Source organism: Camelus bactrianus, chromosome 3 (genome assembly GCF_048773025.1).
Source record: "Camelus bactrianus isolate YW-2024 breed Bactrian camel chromosome 3, ASM4877302v1, whole genome shotgun sequence".
NCBI classification, from domain to species: Eukaryota; Metazoa; Chordata; class Mammalia; order Artiodactyla; family Camelidae; genus Camelus; species Camelus bactrianus.
In genome coordinates, this window is record NC_133541.1 from 51,070,513 (window position 1) to 51,091,902 (window position 21,390).

General features: G+C 38.0%; 2 protein-coding genes across 6 annotated transcripts in view; one reads left to right on the forward strand and one right to left on the reverse strand.

Moving 5' to 3' along the window:
- Positions 1–8,699, forward strand: part of HEXB (hexosaminidase subunit beta) — a 30,384-nt gene extending 21,685 nt beyond the window's left edge. Inside the window, exons 6-14 of the mRNA XM_074359812.1 lie at positions 119–220; positions 2,442–2,571; positions 3,955–4,135; positions 4,686–4,769; positions 5,856–5,928; positions 6,705–6,879; positions 7,827–7,917; positions 8,045–8,149; positions 8,517–8,699. Coding sequence (XP_074215913.1) covers positions 119–220; positions 2,442–2,571; positions 3,955–4,135; positions 4,686–4,769; positions 5,856–5,928; positions 6,705–6,879; positions 7,827–7,917; positions 8,045–8,149; positions 8,517–8,583 — 1,008 coding nt within the window. The 3' untranslated portion in view covers positions 8,584–8,699. The remainder of the gene's footprint in view (positions 1–118; positions 221–2,441; positions 2,572–3,954; positions 4,136–4,685; positions 4,770–5,855; positions 5,929–6,704; positions 6,880–7,826; positions 7,918–8,044; positions 8,150–8,516) is intronic.
- GFM2 (GTP dependent ribosome recycling factor mitochondrial 2) overlaps positions 2,010–21,390 on the reverse strand; it is a 49,909-nt gene continuing 30,528 nt past the window's right edge. For 2 of the 5 annotated variants that reach the window (XM_074359793.1, XM_045512364.2), the window contains exons 17-21: positions 20,668–20,806; positions 14,672–14,851; positions 13,263–13,378; positions 9,726–9,908; positions 2,010–9,060 (exon numbers count right to left, since the gene is read on the reverse strand). In XM_074359793.1, the coding sequence (XP_074215894.1) occupies positions 8,932–9,060; positions 9,726–9,908; positions 13,263–13,378; positions 14,672–14,851; positions 20,668–20,806 (747 nt within the window). In that variant the 3' untranslated portion in view covers positions 2,010–8,931. The remainder of the gene's footprint in view (positions 9,061–9,725; positions 9,909–13,262; positions 13,379–14,671; positions 14,852–20,667; positions 20,807–21,390) is intronic. The other 3 variants (XR_006722657.2, XR_006722656.2, XM_045512363.2) reach the window with 3 other exon arrangements.

The following is a 21,390-nucleotide window of genomic DNA, read 5'->3' on the forward strand; positions in this document are numbered from 1 at the left end:
CATCCTCGCCATCATTTATTTGTGCCCTTTTTGATGATAGCCAGCCATTCTGACAGGTGTGAGGTGATAGCTCATTGTTATTTTAAGGTGTATAATTTTTTAACATGTTTGTTTGCAGGATGCCATGGCTTTTAATAAGTTTAATGTTCTCCACTGGCACATGGTTGATGACGAGTCTTTCCCTTATCAGAGCATCACTTTTCCTGAGTTAAGCAATAAAGTGAGTAATTCATGTTATTTTTGTCTGTATACAAATATTTTTGGTATAGTTTCATTAGAAGTTTATAGCTTAAATGTTTCTCCTTATGGACAGAATTAAAGTGTAAAAGTTAGATATTTGTGGTTTTACATTTTTTTAATAGGCTGTGGCTGAGCATTTTAGATCCATAAAACGGTTCCGTTTTTATAACTATTGTTATTGTAAATGTAAACAGTCCCTAGGGGCCACACAGATAAAAATGTACAGACTTAACAAATGTAGGAGACCTGAGACATTCGTGCTACATGTAAGTTTAAGTAACTATATTTACCAAGTTGTCCAAGTGTTTGTTTTAAACAGAGTTTTTTTTTTTTGAATTGAAGTACAGTCAATTACAATGTGTCAAATTTCTGGTGTACAGCAGAATGTCCCAGTCTTGCATATACATACACATGTTTGTTCTCATATTTTTTCCATTAAAGGTTATTACAAGATATTGAGCACAGTGCTATACAAAAGCAGCTTTTTAAAATCGATTTTTATTATGTAGTGGCTAACATCTGTAAATCTCAAACTCCCAAATTTATTTCCTCCCACCCCCTTTACCCAGTAACCATAAGATTGTTTACTAAGTCTGAGAGTTAAATTGAATTCTTTTGAATTCTGTAAACGACTACTACTTTTCTCTCTGAAAAACTACACAAAGTAGGGAATTTTAGACATAAATGCCTCATCTTAGAAAATAATGGTAGTCTTAGAAAGTTGTTTTGAAATTGACTGCATTCCAGAACAGTGGCGCTGAGAGCGAGCCTCGGTAGCATCCAGGTTAACCCCCCGCAGCACAGAGACAGTCTCCCACACCCAGAGAAGCCGTATATATCTCACCCAAAGTTGTAGTTGGGAAGGGGCAGTGCCAGAACTCTGGCTACAATTCCAAATATTTTGATGTAGTATGAATTGATGTAGAGTTGAAATCCTAGCAGCACTCCTGTTGTTGTTTGCTTTTGTTTTATTTTTAATATGGAAAATTGCAAATGTATTCAGAAGAATTTGATGAATTCCTGTTTCCTCATCACTCAGCTTCAGTAATCAATAAATGGCCGATCTTGTATTACCTATACTCCCTCCACTATTATTTTGAAGGTAATTCCCAGACATCACATCTTATTTGTAAGAAGGCCTGTTTAAAAAAAAATTATCACAGCTAAAAAATTAGCAATAATTCAGACAGCCAATCATTATTCATGTTTCCCCAAGTGCCTTTTCCTTTTTAAAAAATTTATTTGTACTGGATGCAAGTAAGTTCCATACACTGTGGTCAGTTAATGTCTATTAATTCTCTTTTTTCTTAAAATTTGTTATTTTTGTTGAAGAAGTTAAGTCATCTGTCCTATAGACTCCCACAGTCTGGGTTTTGCTATTCCATGTCCCTGTGTTTGCTATAAACTGGTGGTTAGATTTAGTCTTGATTCATTACAGATTTGACTTTGGGGATGGGGTAGGGTAAGACTACTTTTTAGGAGTTGAGTGTTTATTTACATACCAGATATATTTATATGTTATATTTATACCTTGAGAAATGTGCCACAGTAACACCATTTAATGGACCTTTACCTTTAGTTACAATCAATATTGAGTTCTAATTTTTTAAGGGACCAAGGGTAATCTTTAAAAAAAAAAATCAATCCACTTACCAGAGCATTTCTGGAGTAATTTTTTAAGCTGATAGTAATTAAAGTGACTTTGAAAGGCAGCTGCTATGTTTTGTAATAATGCACGAATTTTGATTCAGAAACTGACAAGGGCAGTGTATGCAGAGTCTCATGGTGGAGTCATTTTATTTGTTTTGTTGTATGGTTACATGAGGTTGAAACAATGTATAATTGAAAAATTATGCTCTACACTGGGATTTGACACAACATTGTAAAATGATTATAAATCAGTAAAAAAATGTTAAAAAAAAAAAAAAAGTGATGGTAGACATTCCTGAAACAAAAGGTGTTCGTAGAGATAGTTCTGTCAGCACATCTGAAGTTAACCCAAAGTGTGCTGACCCCTTACTGATAAGATACAGTAAACAAATAATTTAAATGAGACATCTAATATCATATGGTACTATTTGATACTTTGATATCTGCTGGCAGGTTTTTCAAGTATCACAAAGTACAAACAGAACTGTAAACAATTTCCACGATCAAATCCACTCTGTACCTTCTAATTTTAATAAATGTGGCTTTTATAGGGAAGCTTTTCTTTGTCTGGTGTTTATACACCAAACGATATCCGTAGGGTGATTGGATATGCTCGATTACGAGGGATTCGGATCGTGCCAGAATTTGATAGCCCTGGACATACGCAGTCTTGGGGAAAAGGTAAGGAGTATGTTTGATGAGTTATAAAAAGTGAACATTTGAGGTCCTGCATCTCTTAACTTTATGACTTGGTATTTGCTCATTTTGTTCTTACTTGTGGTTTTGCACAGAGGTAGCACTACTGATAGTTGTAATTCAGTAACTATTTTGTGTCTGTTGTGAGCAAGTCACTGTATCCAGGCATTGCCTAAAGTATAAACACAAGGGATAAAGGAAAACAAAAAATGAGTTGAAGTAGAACAGTGATAAATGAATTAAACAGTTTCATGAATAAGGTGACACTTAAAAGGGATCATTTTTGAGGAATCAAAAAGTATGTTCCTGTTTCAGACAGAAGAACAGGAAAGGCATCTAGTTGGAGTACAGTGCAGCAGAGAGTAGGAGGTACTACAGGGTCATTAAGAACTAGCTCGGGGGCTTGACTGCCTGGGTTTGAATCCTGCTTCTGCGATTTATAAACTGAGTGACCTTGGGCAAGTTATAGAACACCTCATCCTCAGTTTCCCATCTCTAAAAATGGGAATATTAGCAGTAGCTATCATTAACCTTTTTTGAAGATTGAATGTAAAGCACGTAGCACCGCACCTAGCATTTTTAGAGTATACATGGAGAATAGTGGTCAGTCAGTCTGAAAAAAGTTCAGTGTAGAGAAGGTCTTGGTGAGGAATGTGGGCTTCATCACGATACAGGGAAACCAGTGAAAGTTACAGCCAAGAAGAGTGACATGATGGGAGCCACACCACAGGAAAACCTACGTGCAGGAGACAGATTGGAAGGGGAGAGAGACCGAAGGTGCTAGACCGGAATGGTGAAAAAGAAAATGGAGAATAATATTCAGAACTGAGAGACATTCTGGAAATAGAATCCACAGAACCTGGCAACTGACTGACTCCAGGAGGAGAGGGATGAGTTACAGACAAGATGTTGGCAGGCTTTACCAGAACACAAAACTCAGGAGAAACTATCAAAGGAGTTTGCGGAAGAGAGTTTGGTTTTTGTTAGGTCATACTTGAAGTGAAGCTAGGATATCCTACTCTGTTCAGCAGGGAATTTGAAATACAGATTGAAGTGTGAGGAAAGGGACTGGGGTAAGCTGAAGATTTGGGAGTCATTAATATTCGAGATAATACTTGAAACGGATAAAATTTCAGGAAGAGGCTGATAGAAAGGGAAACCGGTACAGGGATAGTACTCAGGAAACAATGCTCCCTTTTCTTATTTGGAAGACGTTACCATAGTAACTGAGTAAATAAACATGCTTCTCTTATTCTGTATAAAATCTCTTAACACTTCAACAAAACATAGTCGTGTAATCATGTGCAAAAGCCGTGTCTTTGTGACTGAAGTACTTCTTTAGCAAAGATTCTTCATGTTTTCTTCCAGGTCAGAAAGACCTCCTAACTCCATGTTATCAAGGAAAACAGTCGTCTGGGACTTTTGGACCGATAAACCCTATTCTAAATACAACTTACAGCTTCCTGCATGACCTCTTCAAAGAAATTAGTACTGTATTTCCAGATAAATTCATTCATTTGGGAGGAGATGAAGTACAATTTGATTGCTGGTATGACAGTTCATTAAAACTACCCCCTCCCCCTGCTTCTTTTAAATTGTTGCGTTTGAAGTAGGTGTAGAGGTCTCCATGTGAAAAGGGAAGATTTGGGGTAACACCTCTGTAAGGCTGGCAACCCCATTCCTGAGATGGTGGCTTTCTATAGAATGTACCTATGGGTGATACGGCAAAGTAAAAGCTTCTAGGAAGGAGAACTTAAAATGGAGATTTTAGAAAAGGCCAGCTAGTGCACAAGAACAGCTTCCATGAAAGAGGGTAATCATTAAATGGGGGAGATTTTTCAAATAAAATTCCTCTTTGCAAATAGCCTTAGATGGAGGAGAGAGGTGAGAGGTTAGGGAAAGCCATTTTTATAGGAAATCAGCTTTTGGAAAAAATTATTCACAGTGGAATGCTAAGATAACTCATAATTAAGTTTTTAGGCTTATTTTACTATACAGACTTTAACAGTTTTAAATCTGTACAATGTTAGGGAAAATGTTGCTTTAAAAAGATTGAGCATGTTAAAACTTAATGAAATTCTAATCATTGTTTTTTTAAGGAAGTCCAATCCAGACATCCAGAATTTCATGAAATCTAAAGGTTTTGCCAATTTCGAGCGACTAGAGTCTTTCTATATGGAAAAGTAAGTTACTTGAAAGTCTACTTCTGTTTTTATTTCATTAGTGCCTTTTGTGAAAGTGTGAGCTATTATTTAGTACTACTGTATTTTCTCATTTTCTTTCCACGCCTTTGCCAAAGTGCAGGTGCTGTATATTGTTACATAAAGTATACAGATGAAAAATCATAAAGGAGAGTCATCCATAACACGGTGACTGACCTTTTTGCAGTAATTGTTGAAACACAAGGATAGGTGTTGTAAAAGCTCAGCGCAAAGCCCTGGCTACCCTGCGAAGTCACCATCCAGCCCCCGGAAGTCATCCCCTTTGGTCAACTCCAGGAGCGTTTCTTTTACTTTATACCTGTGCCGTCTGCTGTGGTACCATAGCCACATGTGGCTACACAACTTTTCCATCACTGCAGAAAGCTCTACTGGACAGTGCTGCTCTGTGTAGGGAGCAGTAAACTTTTTCTGTAAAGGGCCAGACAGTAAACACTGTAGACTTCATGGGGCACATATGGTTGCATGTTCTTATTTTTTAAACAACACTTTACAAATGTAAAAACCATTCTCAGCTCCTAAGCCAGACAAAAACAGGCTTCAGGCAATAGTTTGCCAATCCCTGCACTGAGCAAGCCCAGAGTCTAGCCTCTTCTTGTTAAGCTTTTCGTGTGATATAGTCTAATTTTTTTTTATCCTGTAGAGCACCTGGTATCGTCTGAGGAAATATTTGTCAACACTGTTGGAAGTTACTTAGGTGACATCAGAGACTAGTTTATAGTTTCCTTTATTCTGAGATACCCATGAAATTACCAAAGATTGATGTTTGTACACCTCCCTGTGAGCGTCCACGTCTTCCTGTCTTTGGGGCACGCTTAGCTCATTCATGCGGCAAATGCCTGTTAAACCCCGCTGCTGTGTCAAGCTCTGAGCCACGTGCTAGAAGAGGGAACCGTGTGGGCCACCACCCAACTTTTGCTAGTTCTGCTGTAAAGCTGTGCTGTATTGAAAAGCACCTCTCAATGTTGTAGTCCTTGGTATAAAACGTGCACTCTACACTTATTGGTAAGCTTGTGATCTGAAATAACTGTGTAATTTTCTCAATGGTAGGCTTTTGGATATGGTTTCAACCATGGGCAAGAGATCCATAGTCTGGCAAGAGGTTTTTGATAATAAAGATAAGGTAAGTATGAAGACTGCATTTGATTCAGATAGGAGAGACTTAATACTCTAACATTTTGGATGGAAGGAACCCTAATGAAGCTTTCCCCAACATTAAGGGAAAATTAGCTTACCTTTCCATTTAAACTTCTGTTAGGCACGAGCTGTACAAGGAGACCAGGGATGATGGTATTTGTTTCATTTCTTCCATCTGCTTCATTCTCTAGCGCTTCCTCCTCATCTCTCCTGTCTCCCCTCCTCCCCTGCCGTCTCATTGTTTGTTAATCACAAACTGAAGTACTCTGAAGTATGTTCCTTTTTTCAGAAGGGCAGAACAAACAGATTAGAACAAATAAGTCTTTACTGCCATTAAGACAGTTTTAAGTAAAACTGTCTATTTTAAATGGCATTTCTGACAGAATTTTTAAATTTTCCTTTGGGTCAACTGAGAATTTGCAAGTCCAGCTACTATTGTTACCTTTCTAGAAGGCTGGTGGCATCCTCATTACTCTAAAGTAAAACAGTGTGGTAGAAATGGGACTAACGCCTTAATTCATTACATGTATTTGGTATCATATACAGGCAAAAGTTAAATATCCAACCTTCAGGTTGATGAAACTTCTAATTTTAAGTCCCTACAAGAAATAGCATTTGGCATTAACTCTGAAGGGAAAGAAGAAGAAAAAAATTTTTTTGAAAGATCTTATTTTCTTAGCTACAGTGCTTTGGACTTTTAATTTCATCTACTGTAGTTACTAGACCTAATAATATATATATTGCAATTTGTAACTTTAATAGCTTTCACCAGGCACAGTAGTTCAAGTGTGGAAATCGGACAAGTTTCCTCGTGAACAAAGTAAAGTTACAGAAGCTGGATTCCCTATGATCCTTTCTGCTCCTTGGTACTTAGATGTGATTCGTTACGGACAAGACTGGAGAGGATACTATGAAGTAGAACCTCTGGATTTTCCTGGTAAGTGAAGCAATCATCATTACTTAGTTTTTCCCCCTACCCTCTCACCAGAGAGCCCTTACCTAGAACACCACCTAACTAGCCAGCCTCCTTTTTATATATGACCCTGGATTTTGCTTGTGTATACTTAGACTGACCTCAGTATCGTTTTAAACTTTGTGAAAGAAACCATATTCTTCCCTAAATAAAAATTCCAAAAGTAGACTCCCTTAGATTATATCTCCATTTTCACTTATAAGATGCATTTTAAAGATGCCTGACTCCATCAACCTTGTATCTCTTCTGAGCTGCCTCTCCAGTGTAAGACACCTAAGCGGGAACCGCAGCCCATCAGTGCCTCCTAGGTTCTGAGGTGGTGGCACACTTGGGGGTGGGCATGTCTGAGTGGTGGAGCTCCAGGCTCTCAAAACCCTATCATTATGTCTAAAAAGCATTTTTGGAGAATCAAAAAGTCATAACTACTATAAAACATAGTGTTTGATAGTCTTTTTTTTTTTTTAATACCAAGAGAGAGATAGCTACTGAAGGCAGGAGTGGTCACTAGTAGGCCACCTTGTAGTCTATGGCACACTGTTCACAGGGAATCAGGGGCAAAATCTTTCTGGTGTACAAGTAAGTTTGCATAAAACCAGAGAACAGTGGTATGTTTAATGTCGCCACAGTAGTCGATATATGCTTATGAATACTGTGTGAGTCAAGTCTGAGTCCCTGCTGGATTCTCCTAGCTTACTGTTTTCGTCTATCTCTGACCGTAGGGCATTCAGGGGGAGGGGAGGAGGGAATCACTACCTCTTTTTGTGCCACAACCATGAACATCGCCCAAGGCCCTGCTGACTACAGGAGAGAAATGTCACCCTAGGATGATGACAGAAAAAATCAGTAGTCTCTGTATGTAAACCTTGAGCTGCAACTCCCTAACTCACATCAATTCAATGATTTTAATGTAGGTTCTGAGAAACAGAAAACACTTGTCATTGGCGGAGAAGCTTGTCTATGGGGAGAGTATGTGGATTCTACTAACCTCACTCCGAGACTGTGGTATGGAATTTAAGTGGTAATATTTAAAGAAAGGTGACTGAGCTTTCCTTCTCCATCCAAGCAGGAAAGCATTATTTAAGAAAACATGAATTTAAACTGTACTGGAGGCATGTGGTTTAAATTTTAGGCCCCGGGCAAGTGCTGTTGGTGAGAGGCTCTGGAGTCACCAGGGTGTCAGAGATCTAGCGGACGCCTACAGCAGACTAACAGTTCACCGCTGCAGAATGATCAGGTGAGACAAATGCTTATTTTTCAAGCTTGGATACTATTAAGTACAGGGTGATTTTTTTAACCATATTTAGTGTTAGCTAGCTTATTGGGGTTTTTTGGCTATAAACAGAAAAGTATACCACCTAAGATGTAGTGATTTAGAAGAAACTGGGAACTTTCTTGGAGGTGAGACAACACTACCTGTAAGGAGAAAATGTTTGGTTTTGGACTTGAAGCTGTTTTATAGATATATTAAAAGAACTCCATCTTTTTTTCAGTAATTACTGGTATGGTTTAGTGATTCTCATTTGAGCTACTAGGTTCCTTGAGATGGAGCTGAGTTATATCAATCTAAAACATCTTTTCTTTGTAATTTATCTGTTCTACAGACGAGGAATAAGTGCACAACCTCTTTTTACTGGATATTGTAACTACGAAGATGGAATGTCACAATGAGCTGAAATGAAGAAAAATAGAAAAAAGCTCGCACTTACCTGTACTACAATCAACTTGAGTTTAAAATCATGTTTTAAAATCGTGTTTTTAAATAAAAGATCTTTTTATTGATTGAATCTCTATCTTACTATACATTTAGAAGACTGTCATCTTTGTGAGAGCAGCTTAAAATCAACCAGCAAAAAACCTTGAATATATTCCAAGCAACTGATAGTAGTAACTTCATAGATACACAGTGCATTCACTAACCTTCACAATCAAAGCATGCTGCTAATTCCATAAAGTATCCTTTTAAATTGTTCTTACTGAAAATGAAGTAGGTGGTTTCTGTCCAAGGATCTTATGCACTTAGGACAAGCCCCTTCTCCGGCCGAGCAGCGTACTTTGGTCTTGAGGATTCATGGCTTGGTAATTAGACAGTTCTAAGGCAAAAGTAGCTGAGCCTGATGTTAGCGTTCGAAGCACAGTTGAATAACCCTAATCAAAATAATGTCAGTCAGTTATGGCAGCGAAGTCATGCCTCAAGTCTCTCTTCCTGCTTATCTTCTGACCATGATCAGGAAAGGTCAGGATTAACCATATCATTTCTTCTAAATGGCTCATTTAACATTCTTTTCAGGAGAAATTTGATAAGTATTGTGGAGGACAGAAAACCAGTAGTGTGGGTATGCTTCGAAAGTGTTCCCTGGACCCAGCATTTGGTGAGATGACTCTGCTGGCCTGACTCAGGTACCTGTCCTAGAGCAGGAGAGGCTGGTGGGGAGGAGAACACTTGAAAGCTGGCAATGCTAGAAGTAAGAGAAGCACTTGGAATGGGAAAAATAAATGGTCACTTAGGGTGGTGACACATTTTGGTACAGCAGACCTCAACCTTTGAGGAGGACTGAAAAAGACCTCCCACCCCACCCCGTCCACCCTGTGCTGCTGAAATCCCCTGGATTCCCCCAGCAATTTATGTCCAAATTCCCAATAGTTCCCTATGGATGAAACGACATGTCTCTAAAGCAAAGCCTTGATGCTGCTTTTAGGTGTTATCTATGTTTACCAGTTATCTATGTTTACCAGTCATCTATGTTTGCTAAGCATATATATATATCCTTTGTATTAAGAAGAGTATGTACTTTTAGTCACAAAGTACCTACCATAATTTCTGCTAGGGGAACAAATCCAATAACAACTTTGTTGTCCTGACGAGTCTGGATTTCCTGAATGTTCCCTCTTCTTTGTGCCAGATCTGCTAGGACAGGGCTGAGGTAATCTCTAGTCACTGTAACCTCGAGATTCATCAGTGGCTCCAAAATTTGCTTATCAGCTTTCTTCAGAGCCTAAAGAAATTAAAGCATGTTTATCCTACTTCCTCAAATTGCAGATCAAATTTCTGTTAAAAAGGGAAGAGTCAAAAACACTTATATACTATCCATACTCTTAGGCCTAGAGCCTCTACCAAAAAGACATAAGCCAGCTTTAACACTCTAAGAAGGCGGCAATACTTGCTTGTACATTCATGACAATAGTGCATCTGAGCTCTCATAAATGGTATGTTTCAAGGGGATGCTTAGTAAAGTCTGAACACGTAGAGCACCTGTGAACATGTGCCCAGAGATAGAAAGATAAAATGGTTTTCCCCTTCCAAAGACTTATTTTTTGGTTTTGATGCCTATAGTAATAGGCATGCTACAAGTCAGGAGGGAAATAAAAGGGAGAGCTAAACATACACACAGTAAGTTAATGGAAACACAGCCTCTCTTTAAAAGGAACAGATTGGTAAATGCGTTTTGGATAGTGTTTGCAAGTGCTGTGGCTACTGGGAGAAAGCTATCCTACCTCTCCAGCCCACAGAGGTCAAAAGTAACAAAACAATGTCCTGTAAATGTTAAGCCTCTGGCTGGTGGTCAGGTGGGATGTAAACTTAGATTCAGCAAAGGAAACCAGATGAAAGAGCTAGAGCTCTGGGATGTGGCCTCACCTCTGGGTTTGGCTGGTCATCTCTGAACCCCCGGCCACCGCTCTCGCCTCATTACTACTGAGGCCTTAGGTGTGGGTATTTCCACTGCGTTGTCAAGCAGTGGCCCGGGCCGCCAACCCTTCTGTCCAGATACCTCACGTCCTCCTCCTCTACCTCCTATCTTCATAAAGCATGAAAAATGGCCAGATCAGTAACACCAATAGGATATTCTCTATCATAGAAATTTCAAAAAAACAGAACACATAGTAGTAAAAACATAACCTCTCAGTTCTTCATAGCTGAATTAAGCCTTTAAAATCATTATCAACCAAAATGACTCGACTACAGAAAACCTAATATACTAAAACTGAATGAAAATATTACTAAAAAATAATGTGAACAGCAAACAACTAAATATATCCTCTGTATTCCTGCAGTTCTTACTAAAAAGCTTTGTGCCACTTCACATAATGTCTTTTAGAACAAAATAATAGAGTGGGAAAAGGTTAAAAATTAAGAGAAAAAAACGTTACAACTAAGGAAAGGATTGAGTTCTGTGTAACTGAGCAGGATGTGCCGTGCTCATGGACCTGTCCTTAGTCCTCCCTCCTCGTCAGTCTTTTCCTTGGCAACACCGCTCAGTTACAGGGCCTCAGAAAGTTTCTACACAGCTTCCTCAAACACTTTCAACTTTACCCAGGCCAGAGTTTCTGAGTGCTCCAGCTTTGTAATCCACTGGCCTGTCCTGGGATAGTGTCTGAATATCCTACAGCAACCCCATCTGCCCCAAACTGAACTCCTGCTTTCTTTTCCAAACACCCTGTCTGCTCTTTCCTCTTTCTGTTGATGGCATCACAAGCCTTCAGTTCACCAGGACCTGCACTGTTGACTTCCCTTTTTCTCAAGTAAGCTGAAAGATTTCCATTCCTGTTGCAGGTATCCTAGTACAGACCCAGTCCATTCCCTATCCTAGACTATCCCTTCCCTACTCCAGTCCATCCTGTATTTTAATGATTATACTACTCTTTTCAAAAACTTTAAATTAGTTGCCACTGTTCTCAAAACAAACCTCAAACTCCTAAATGTGGTTTTTAAAGGTTTCTCTAGAGTCTGACTCTATTTTACTTTTCCAACTCTCTTTTTCACTACTCTCCTGCCTTCATCTGGTACTACAGCTAAAGAGACTCTTTTCCCCCTGTCTGGAATGCCCCCCCCCCACTGTGCCTAATCCTTCAAATCATCACAGCTTAAATATTCTAAGAACCCTGCCCAGATTCCCCACTTTTCAGCTTTTATAGATCTCAGTCTACTCTAATATTTTGGCTATTTGGCTATATTTAATTCCCTTCTAAATCATAAACTCCTTTAGGTCAAGAAAAATGTATGCATCTTATTTGTGTCCCTTTCAGTGCCCAGTGCACGGTAAGCACAACACAGATGACTCAATAAATATATGAAGCATCATTAACTTCTCTTAAGCAGAGGGGCTTCCCCACCAGATGATGTTTAACAAGGGCTAGAGTACCTCCATTAGTAGGATTTTACTTAAAGTAATGACAGCCCCGTAAAGTTAATTGTTGTTCTCTACTATGATCTTAATAAAAAGGCTAACGAAGGCATATTAGATTTTTGAAGGACTGAGGCTTTGGGTTAATTCAGAAACATTACATCATCTTTCTGGTTATTGTATTTCAATACCAAAACCAATTTCAGGAGAAACTGTAAGAATTACTGGAAGGTAAATGTTAACAATTTTATTATGACTACTGTACAGGTGGTATTTCTAACTATATGCTTAGGCAAACAATAAGTAACTATTTTTGAAAGTATTTTTTTAAATCAAAAATTTTAAGAAGTATGAATTTGAACTCAGATGAAAGAGACATTAAATTAGGGACTGAGGGTATTTAAATCAACTTTATAATTACTTTATAATTACGGATTCAAATAAGACTACAGAAAATCAAGTCTCAAACATGGTTCAGAAATACTAGAAAATGGTTATAAAACCGAGTATTTTAGTGCAAAATCAGTCACCCACAAAACTAGAGTATTCCCACACTGAGGAGAATGCATGGAATCAGCGTTCAGCACACTAAGGTCCTGGGGGTTAATCCAGCTCTGGTAGATGACTAGGGCAACACACTCAAGGACACACCCCCCAAATAATCACACCAAGAAGACCAGATTGCTTGAGGCTTTGAGAAGGGAAGATGCTTATCTGATCTGTTACTCAGCAGGACTTCTCTGATTTCAATGATCCTTGATTAAAGTAATCTTTGAATAAACATGAACTCCAACACTGTAACCAATATTAGATCTTCAATGTCCTTTAGGTTATAGTACATTTGGGGCCTAGGTTATAGTACATTTGGGGCCAAACTGATGCCAGAAATGTCTTTTACTCAAACCGACCAAGCTTGCCTCTAATGGCTGTGTATCTGGGATGGGGAAAGCAGAGTTGCCACTTAAGAAAACTTGCCTCTTTGCCAGAATCAGAGGATATTTAATAGCTAGCTGTGTTAAATAGTAATTTCTTAGATCCTCTTTTGAATAAAACCTTAGTGATTAAGAAATCAAAGATTCTCTACCGTAAAAACTCTCATTGACTATAAGGCTCAGATTCAAAGACACAAGGTCAGGCACTGCGAGAGCACAGCTGTCGGTGGATCAGTGGATCAGGATCAGACAATACTGTCACCCTTAAGCAACAAAGATTAGGACAATTCTGTACCTTCTGTATGCATCTGGAGACACAGGCAGAAATCATAGCTGTAGAGGTACCGGGATGAATTACCAGTGAATGTAAAGTAATTGCCACGTCTTGAACTGGGGATCCAAGCAATGGTCCTAGGCAAGGAGAAAAAGTTGTACAGTGTCAGGACTCAATATATAGTAAGGAGTAACTGGGAAGTGTAAAGAGATAAAGAACTTCCAGTTTCCAGTTCTGCATGTAAGTAGCTTAGATGTCATCATTCTGTCCTAACGATAAGTAAAAAGCAGAACAGACTGAAACAAATCTTACTGGATCCATAAGACAGGAGAGGACAAAGAGCAAACCACTGCCCCCAAGACAAGAGAAACAGACAGGTGAGTGCGGAGTCACACCTGGACTGTAACTGAAGAATTATTGGAGGCCCAGTGTGGACAAGTAAGAGTTAAAATTTCCAGGGAGACCCAGTCTTGGGGATGGGAGGGGCACAATTTTGTGAAGTTTACCTCTAAGAGTTCAAGCAGGTTTTCACCGTAAATAGCAGAAACTCAAGGGAGGGGGAACTCCATTCAGAAATACTCCAAGGCACTCTGTTGTTAACGAGGCCTGCCCACAGGGGAAACGGAGCCTGACTGACTTGAGGGAAGTACCCAATTCCAGCCTACTCTAGCCATTCTGTCCCACTTATGGGGGGTGGGGGGGGGTGTGAAAAAAACTGAGAAACAGTTGCGTAGTTCAGAGTCCAAAGGCACGGTCTCACTAAAAGACTGAGATCTAATCCTAGGACTACAGAGTGCTCCCCGACACCTCACCACCAGTAACAGAGGCCTGTTTATAGCAGTTCCTTTTACCCATCCATCATATCTGGCTATCAAAAAAAATTTTAAGGCATATTAAATGGCAAAAAGCACACTTTGAATACACAGAGCAAGCACCAGACCAGACATGGCAGGGATGTTGAATGATCAGACTGGGAATATAAAATGACTATGATTAATATAGGCTGAGGGCTCTGACAGATAAAGCAGACATGCAGGAACAGACGGGCAATGACGGCAAAGAGAGAGATCCTAACCAAGAACCAAGAAGAAATGCTTCAGATCAAAACCACTGTCAACAGGAATGAAGAATGCCATTGACAATGGGCTTCTAAGTAGACTGGACGTGTCTGAGTAAAGTCTCTGAGTCAGAGGATGTATCAGCAGAAACTTTCAAAACTGAAAAGTAAAGTAAACAAAAACCTGAAAAAAACAGAACAGAATACCCAAGGTCTGTGGGACAACTATAGAGGTGTGACATATGCATGATGCAAAGAGATAGGGAGAAAACACCATCAAAGTTAGAAAAGAAGAATGAAACAATTTGTAGTATTAGAAGTGATTAAATCACCAAGTGTGATGCTGATGCTTGCTGTTATCTGAGTACTTTACCTTGGACGCATGCACTGTGAATTCCATTTTCAACAGCCTCTCGTGAGGCCTGTGAAAGGTCTTCACCAACACTTTCTGCAAACTCGATAACTGGCAGAAGAGATGAAGTCTCGGCTGGCTTTGCTTCCAGGTCTACAGTCACAAGATGCCGTCTGTCTCCTAAAGTTCTATCTAAGGTATCTGTAAACAAATTGAATATAGTACCTCAGAGATTTGTTCTGGAAAAGTGTCAAGAAAGTCCAGAAATAAACCCATGCACTTATGGTCAATCTATGACAAAGGAGGTGAGAATATACAATGGAAAAAAGACAGTCTCTTCAATAAGGGTGCCAGGAAAACTGGACAACTACCTGTAAAAGACTGAAATTAAAACATCCTCTAACACCATATACAAAAATAAATGGATTAAAGAATAAATGTAAGGCCAGATACTATAAAACTCTTAGAGGAAAACACAGGCAGAACACTCTTTGACATAAATCAAAGCAGTATTTATTTTCAAACCTCCTGGAGCAATGGAAATAAAAGCAAAAATAAACAAATGAGACCTAATTAAACTTAAGAGCTTTTGCACAGCTAAGGATACCATCAACAAAAAAAGACAACCTACAGAATGGGAGAAAATATTTGCAAATAATGCAACCGACATGGAACTAATTTCCAAAATATACAAACAGCTCATACCGCTTACTTATCAAAAACACAAGCAACCCAATCAAAAAATGGGCAGAAACCTAAACAGACATCTCTCCAAAGAAGACATCCAGATGGCCAACAAGCACATGAAAAGATGTTCAATATCACTAATTGTTAGAAAAATGCAAATCAAAACTACAGTGAGGTTGTTACCTCACGTCACAAACCATTAATGCTGGAGAGGGAGTGAAGAAAAAGGAACCCTCCTACACTGTTAGTGGGAATGTAAACTGGTACAATCACTATGGAGGACAGTATGGAGGTTCATTAAAAAACTAAAACTTACCATATGATCCAGCAATCCCACGCCTGGGCATATGTCCAGAGAAGAATATAATTTGAAGAGACACATACACCCCTATGTTTACAGCAGCACTATTTAAAATAGCCAAGAACTGGAAACAACCTAAATGTCCATCAACAGATGACTGGATAAAGAAGATGTGGTGTGTATATGTATATGCATGTATATGTGTGTGTGTGTATGTGTATATGTATACACATACACACACACACACACACACACACAATGGAATACTACTCAGCCATAAAAAAGTTAAAATAATGCCTTTTGCAGCAACATGAACAAACCTGCAGATCGTTATTCTAAGTGAAGTAAGACAGAAAGAGAAAGAAAAAAACTCTATTATATCACTTATATGTAGAATCTAAAAAAAAGACACAAATGAACTTACAAAACAGAAACAGACTCACAGACAGAGAACAGACTTATGGCTACCAGGGGGTAAAGGGGGAGGGAAGGGATAAACTGGGAGTTTGATATTTTGTACCTCTTGGGGAGCGATGGAAATGTTAGCTATCTGTTGTTGTTTTTAAATTGAAGTATAGTCAGTTTACAGTGTTGTGTCAGTTTCTGGTGTACAGCACATTGCTTCATTTATACATGAATATACATATATTCATTTTCATTCTTTTTCCCATAAGCTACTACAAGATATCAAATATAGTTCCCTGTGCTATACAGTATAAACTTGTTTATCTATTTTATATATACCAGTCAGTATCTGCAAATCTTGAACTCCTAATTTATCCCTTCTCACCCCCTTCCCCCTGGTAACCAGAAGTTTGTTTTCTATGTCTGTGAGTCTCTGAAATGTTAGCTATCTTGATTGTGGCAGTGGTTTCACTAGTTTCTCAAAATTCATCGAACTGTACACCTGAAATATTTGTAGTTTACTGTACAGAAATTATACCACAATAAAGTTGTTTAGAAAAAGAAAAGCATCTGCTTCTGTGTTTACTGTTAAAAACCTGCTCTGAATCCCCTATTAAGATTGCTTCAGTGTTTAGAATGTGTTCAGGCAGATGATCACACAAATTTTGGTATTCAGATTATACTTTTAAACATCTTATATGACTGAAAGTCTTTCAATTACAAAATTTTTATTTAAAACAGAGTACAAAAGTTATCTAATGAAAATTAAAAGGCTTTTAACCCTGCCAACCCACAAACTTAAATTTCATGTATTTCTCCAGCAATATTTTATGCATTTCATGTTTGTGATTTTTTTCCCAAAACACTAGTGATCTTTTTCTGACTGAAAATAGGATCTCTCATTTGCTAACAACCAATAGCTGTCACCAATTTCCAATATTTTACTAGAACAAAACTATGCTGTATTTATGTGAGTGACCATGTAATGCAGTGACTACTAGCCCAAATTCAAAACTAAGAATTATAGCCCAATTTCTCTTCATAATTCCTTTTAAAGCTAAATTTTATGACATACTTCATACTTAAAGATATATGCATAAGCTGAAAACAAAAAACATCCATGAAACCTACTATTACTAAAGAAACAGAATGTTACTAGTAACCTAGAAGCCTTCTGAAGCAATTACTATCATGATGCTGTATTTAATCATTCATGATTTCCTTTAGAGCTGTACCACAGATGCATGTATCCTTAACAACAAAGTTTACTTCTGCTTCATTTTGAATATGTTATACTGCAATTATTTGGCAATTTGGTTTTTTTGCTTCACATTTTTGGGTCATCTGGGCTGATACGTGGTGATGTAGTTCACTCTTCTGCATGAGCAAAAGTACAATTTATTTATCCATTCTTCTGCCCACAAGTATCTGGGGTGCTCTCTCTACGTAAAGTTTTATTACAATACTATTAATGAAGGTTCTTGTATCTCTGAACGCACACATATAAGAGTTTCTCTAGGGCATATACCTACAAGGGGAATTGCTAAGTAGTAAGTTCTATACATGGTCAACTTCATCAGAAAGTTGCCAAATTGTTTTCATAGTGGTTATATAATTTACACACCCACCAGAAGTTTTTTGTTTCCATTGCTCAACATCTCACCAACACTTGGCATTGTCAGATTTTAATTCATGACGGTTTTGTTAGTGTAAAATGATTATCTTGTCCTTTTGACTTGCACAATCCTAATCATTACTGAGATTGAGAATCTTTTAATATGTTCCTGGGCCTCTGGGTATCATCTTTTGTGAAGTATCTGTTCAATCTTTGCTCACTTTTCTGCTTGGTTTGTTGTCATGTTTTTACTGAATTTTTGAAGTGCTCTATATATTCTGGATACTGATCTGTCAGCTTTTAAATATTGCAAGTTATCTTCTCTCAGTTTTTGGTATGCCTTTTTGCTTTCTTTAGTGTATTCTAACAAATTCAAAGTTTTAGTGTTTCCAACCTTCCTCTCTTCTTCTTCCTCTATCTTGCATATATTAGCGTTTATCCTCTTTGTCCTTTTGTGCTCCAAGGGAAACTCCTTTCACAGTTAGGTTTTAAATTCACCTGGAATTGACTTTTCTATATGGCATGAGGTAGGAATCTATGTCTTTTTCCATATGGATAATTATCCCAGGCCCATTTATTGAACATCAGTCCACCCTTTCCTACTGCAATATCACTCTGACAGTAATCACATTTTTTTAAATTGAAGTATAGTCAGTTTACAATGTTGTTTGTCAATTTCTAGTATACAGCATAATGTTTCAGTCATACATATATATTCGTTTTCATTTTCTTTTTCATTATAGGTTACTAGTAACCACATTTCCACATACATGAGTCTGTTCCTAGGCTTTCTGGTTTATTCCACTGGTATACTTGTCTGTTCCTAGCTTGATTAGTATCATAATGACTGTGGTTTTATAAGTATTAATGTCTAAAACACTTTTTTGGGTAGAATTGGTATCTTCATGATACTCTTAGCCATAAATAGTACAGTTTTCCATTTAACATTGGTCTTCTTTAACGTCTAGTTCCCAACATTAAGCATTCACCATAGCTGCAAAATGACGATTTCCCACTCCAGTCCTCCTCTTCATCACCTAACACTCAGCACTCCGCATTCCAGTGTAAGGAAGAACACTCTCTTCTCCTTGTTGTTCTATTATCAGTAAGGACTCGTGAGTTCCAACTTTTTCTCAATGGTCTGTAATTATTGTTTGTAATTATTCTGGAGTTCAAATTAATCCAGATTCAGCCAGGGGAGCCTCTTCAAGCTGGTTCTTGTGCCCTTATGGCATGCCCCCATTATTTTTTTGAGCATTTCCTTTCCTTCTCAGACAACACGATGTTCCATTGCCTGCTTATTTTTGATAGTCTCCTATTTCTTACTAATACTTTCTATCCCCTTTCTTGTTCCTTCAATTCTTATTTCATGTTATGCATATAATTCCAGTATCAGAGGTCTCTGCTGGTCTGACTGTGATATTTATAGTGTATACTGCTTTTCTTGCTCGTTGTGCCTTTTCTCAAGGTTTTATGATTTTAAACCCTTTTTTTTTAATTATGAGGACTTCATATTCTTTTATCTGTGGGATTTTCTTTGAGGCCTAGGCTGAAGATACAGTTATCTAAGGAGGCCCTATATTGTTCTCTCCAAATACCTTGGTATATTACCAATCCATCAGCACTTTATACTAAATTCTTAAGAGTTTTTCAGGTCATATTGCTTCTATGAATTTAGGCCAAAAATGTTATCAGAAGCTGATGGTTACAAATTCTCAGCAATTCTGCCCCTTGCCCTCAGCCAAGTCTCCATGGAAACAGCAGAGATGACTGCGAATTCCTCTAGGCTTTGGTGCTGACTTATTCTCCAAGATTCCTGCTCCAGCTTCCTTTTGACCTCTCGAAATTTCCATCACATCCTAACCAGCTCAGCTACTAATTTAAAAGACATTATTTATATTTTCCCAGCATTTTCAGTTTTTCCAGATGTAGAGTCCAGAAAGAAAAATCATCATGTTATTTGTTCCTATATTCTGCTTGTTTAATTTTTCAAAGTTCAGTGAAAAGTAACCACCTGGCCTTTCTACAAATCACTGAGTTGCTTAAAAGCGCCTAGTTGTCTGAAACACCTTTTTTCTGTATTTCTTCATAAACTTGTCCATGTTTTCTCCTTGGGGAGGACAGCATTAACTGTCATGTTCTTTGGCTTAAGGGAACCAAATTCAAATTATCATATTTTGAAAAATCACGAATTCTTACATTTTGGGACAGAAAATATAAAAACTACACTTTCTCAAAAATGTCATCAGCATAGGATTACCATATTTATTAAATAGTGGAAATTATTTTCCACTCACTGTTTTTTCTTTTTAAACTTTAAAAATTACATCTCTAATTTTGAGATATGTGACATAGCACTGTGTAAGTTTAAAGTGAACAACATAATGATTTAACTTACATAGACAATGAAATGATTACCACAACAGGTTTAGTGAACATCTGTCATCTCATACATATACAACATTAAAGAAATAGAAAAAAAGCTTGTTTCCCTTGTGATGAGAGCTCTTAAGATTTACTCTGTTAAGTTTCATTTATAACATATCGCTGTATTATCTTTATCATGTTTTATGTTTCATCCCTAGTGCTTATTTACCTGTCTGGAAGTCTGTGCTTTTTGACTGCCTTCACCACCCACCCCCGCCACCTCCCATTTTCCAATCACTTTATAGAATAAAAATAACACACCAACTTCAAATTCTTATACTTTCCCGGTAGTGAGGACTGGGATGAGCCATCTACTTCAAGGGCTCATCCTGCTGCAAACTGGCCTGATGAGTGGCTCAGCCAATAGATGTAATGAACAGTAATGAAATGAGGCTGCGTTTAAAACAAAACACATCCTAAAAAACAAGAAAACGCAGACATAAAACGTGTCCTCATTGATGGAAGACACTAGAGACTATGAACTCTGCTTTACGCAGCTAAACTAAGAGATTCAGAAAATCAGAAAGCAGATCCTAGAGAGAAACAAAACCAGCAAATTCTAAGTGTTTTTTGTTTTTTTACCTGTGGCACGAACTGAATTTAGGATGGTCTCTCGGTATGCCACCTGGAGAGGCCCTAGGTAGGTTTCCAGTCCATATTCCCTCTTGATTCGGTCATGAATAATCTCAATATGTAACTCCCCCATACCACAAAGGACAGTCTGGTTAAAAGAAGAAGAAAACAAAACAAAAATCAAGGAAAAAGTTATGCTTATCACAAAATACTAATAAAGGTATTATATCAATACATTTTATTTTTCATTACTTACAGTTTTTTCTGTAATTCTTTTTGGCTCTTACATCAAAATACTGTTTTTAGCTTTTCTGACTAGAATAATAAATCAATTAAAAGTGAATTACAATGTCATTCTTTCATTCCTTGATAGCTGAATTATAGCTGGGCAAGTGGCACCTAACTAGGGCTACACTTCCCAACCACACAGCTGAGTTCTGGCCAATGGAACATAACGTATAGGTGAAGGTGGCAACTTCTGGGTAATGTCTTTAAGGAAAGGGCGTTAAATAAAGCCACCTTCTTAATGAAGATGTAGGCAACTGTCTTGAAATGTGAACGAGGGCAACATTCTGTGAATGGCGAGAATAACCCTCCCCCAAGCACTCCCAACCACATGGCTGTTTCTCAGCCATCCCGGGCACCTGACAGTATTGTGGGCAGTCAAAACTTCCAGACTAGCTAGATCTTTATTTGGCAGAGAAGTTGACCTTTATCTTCTTTGAACCAATG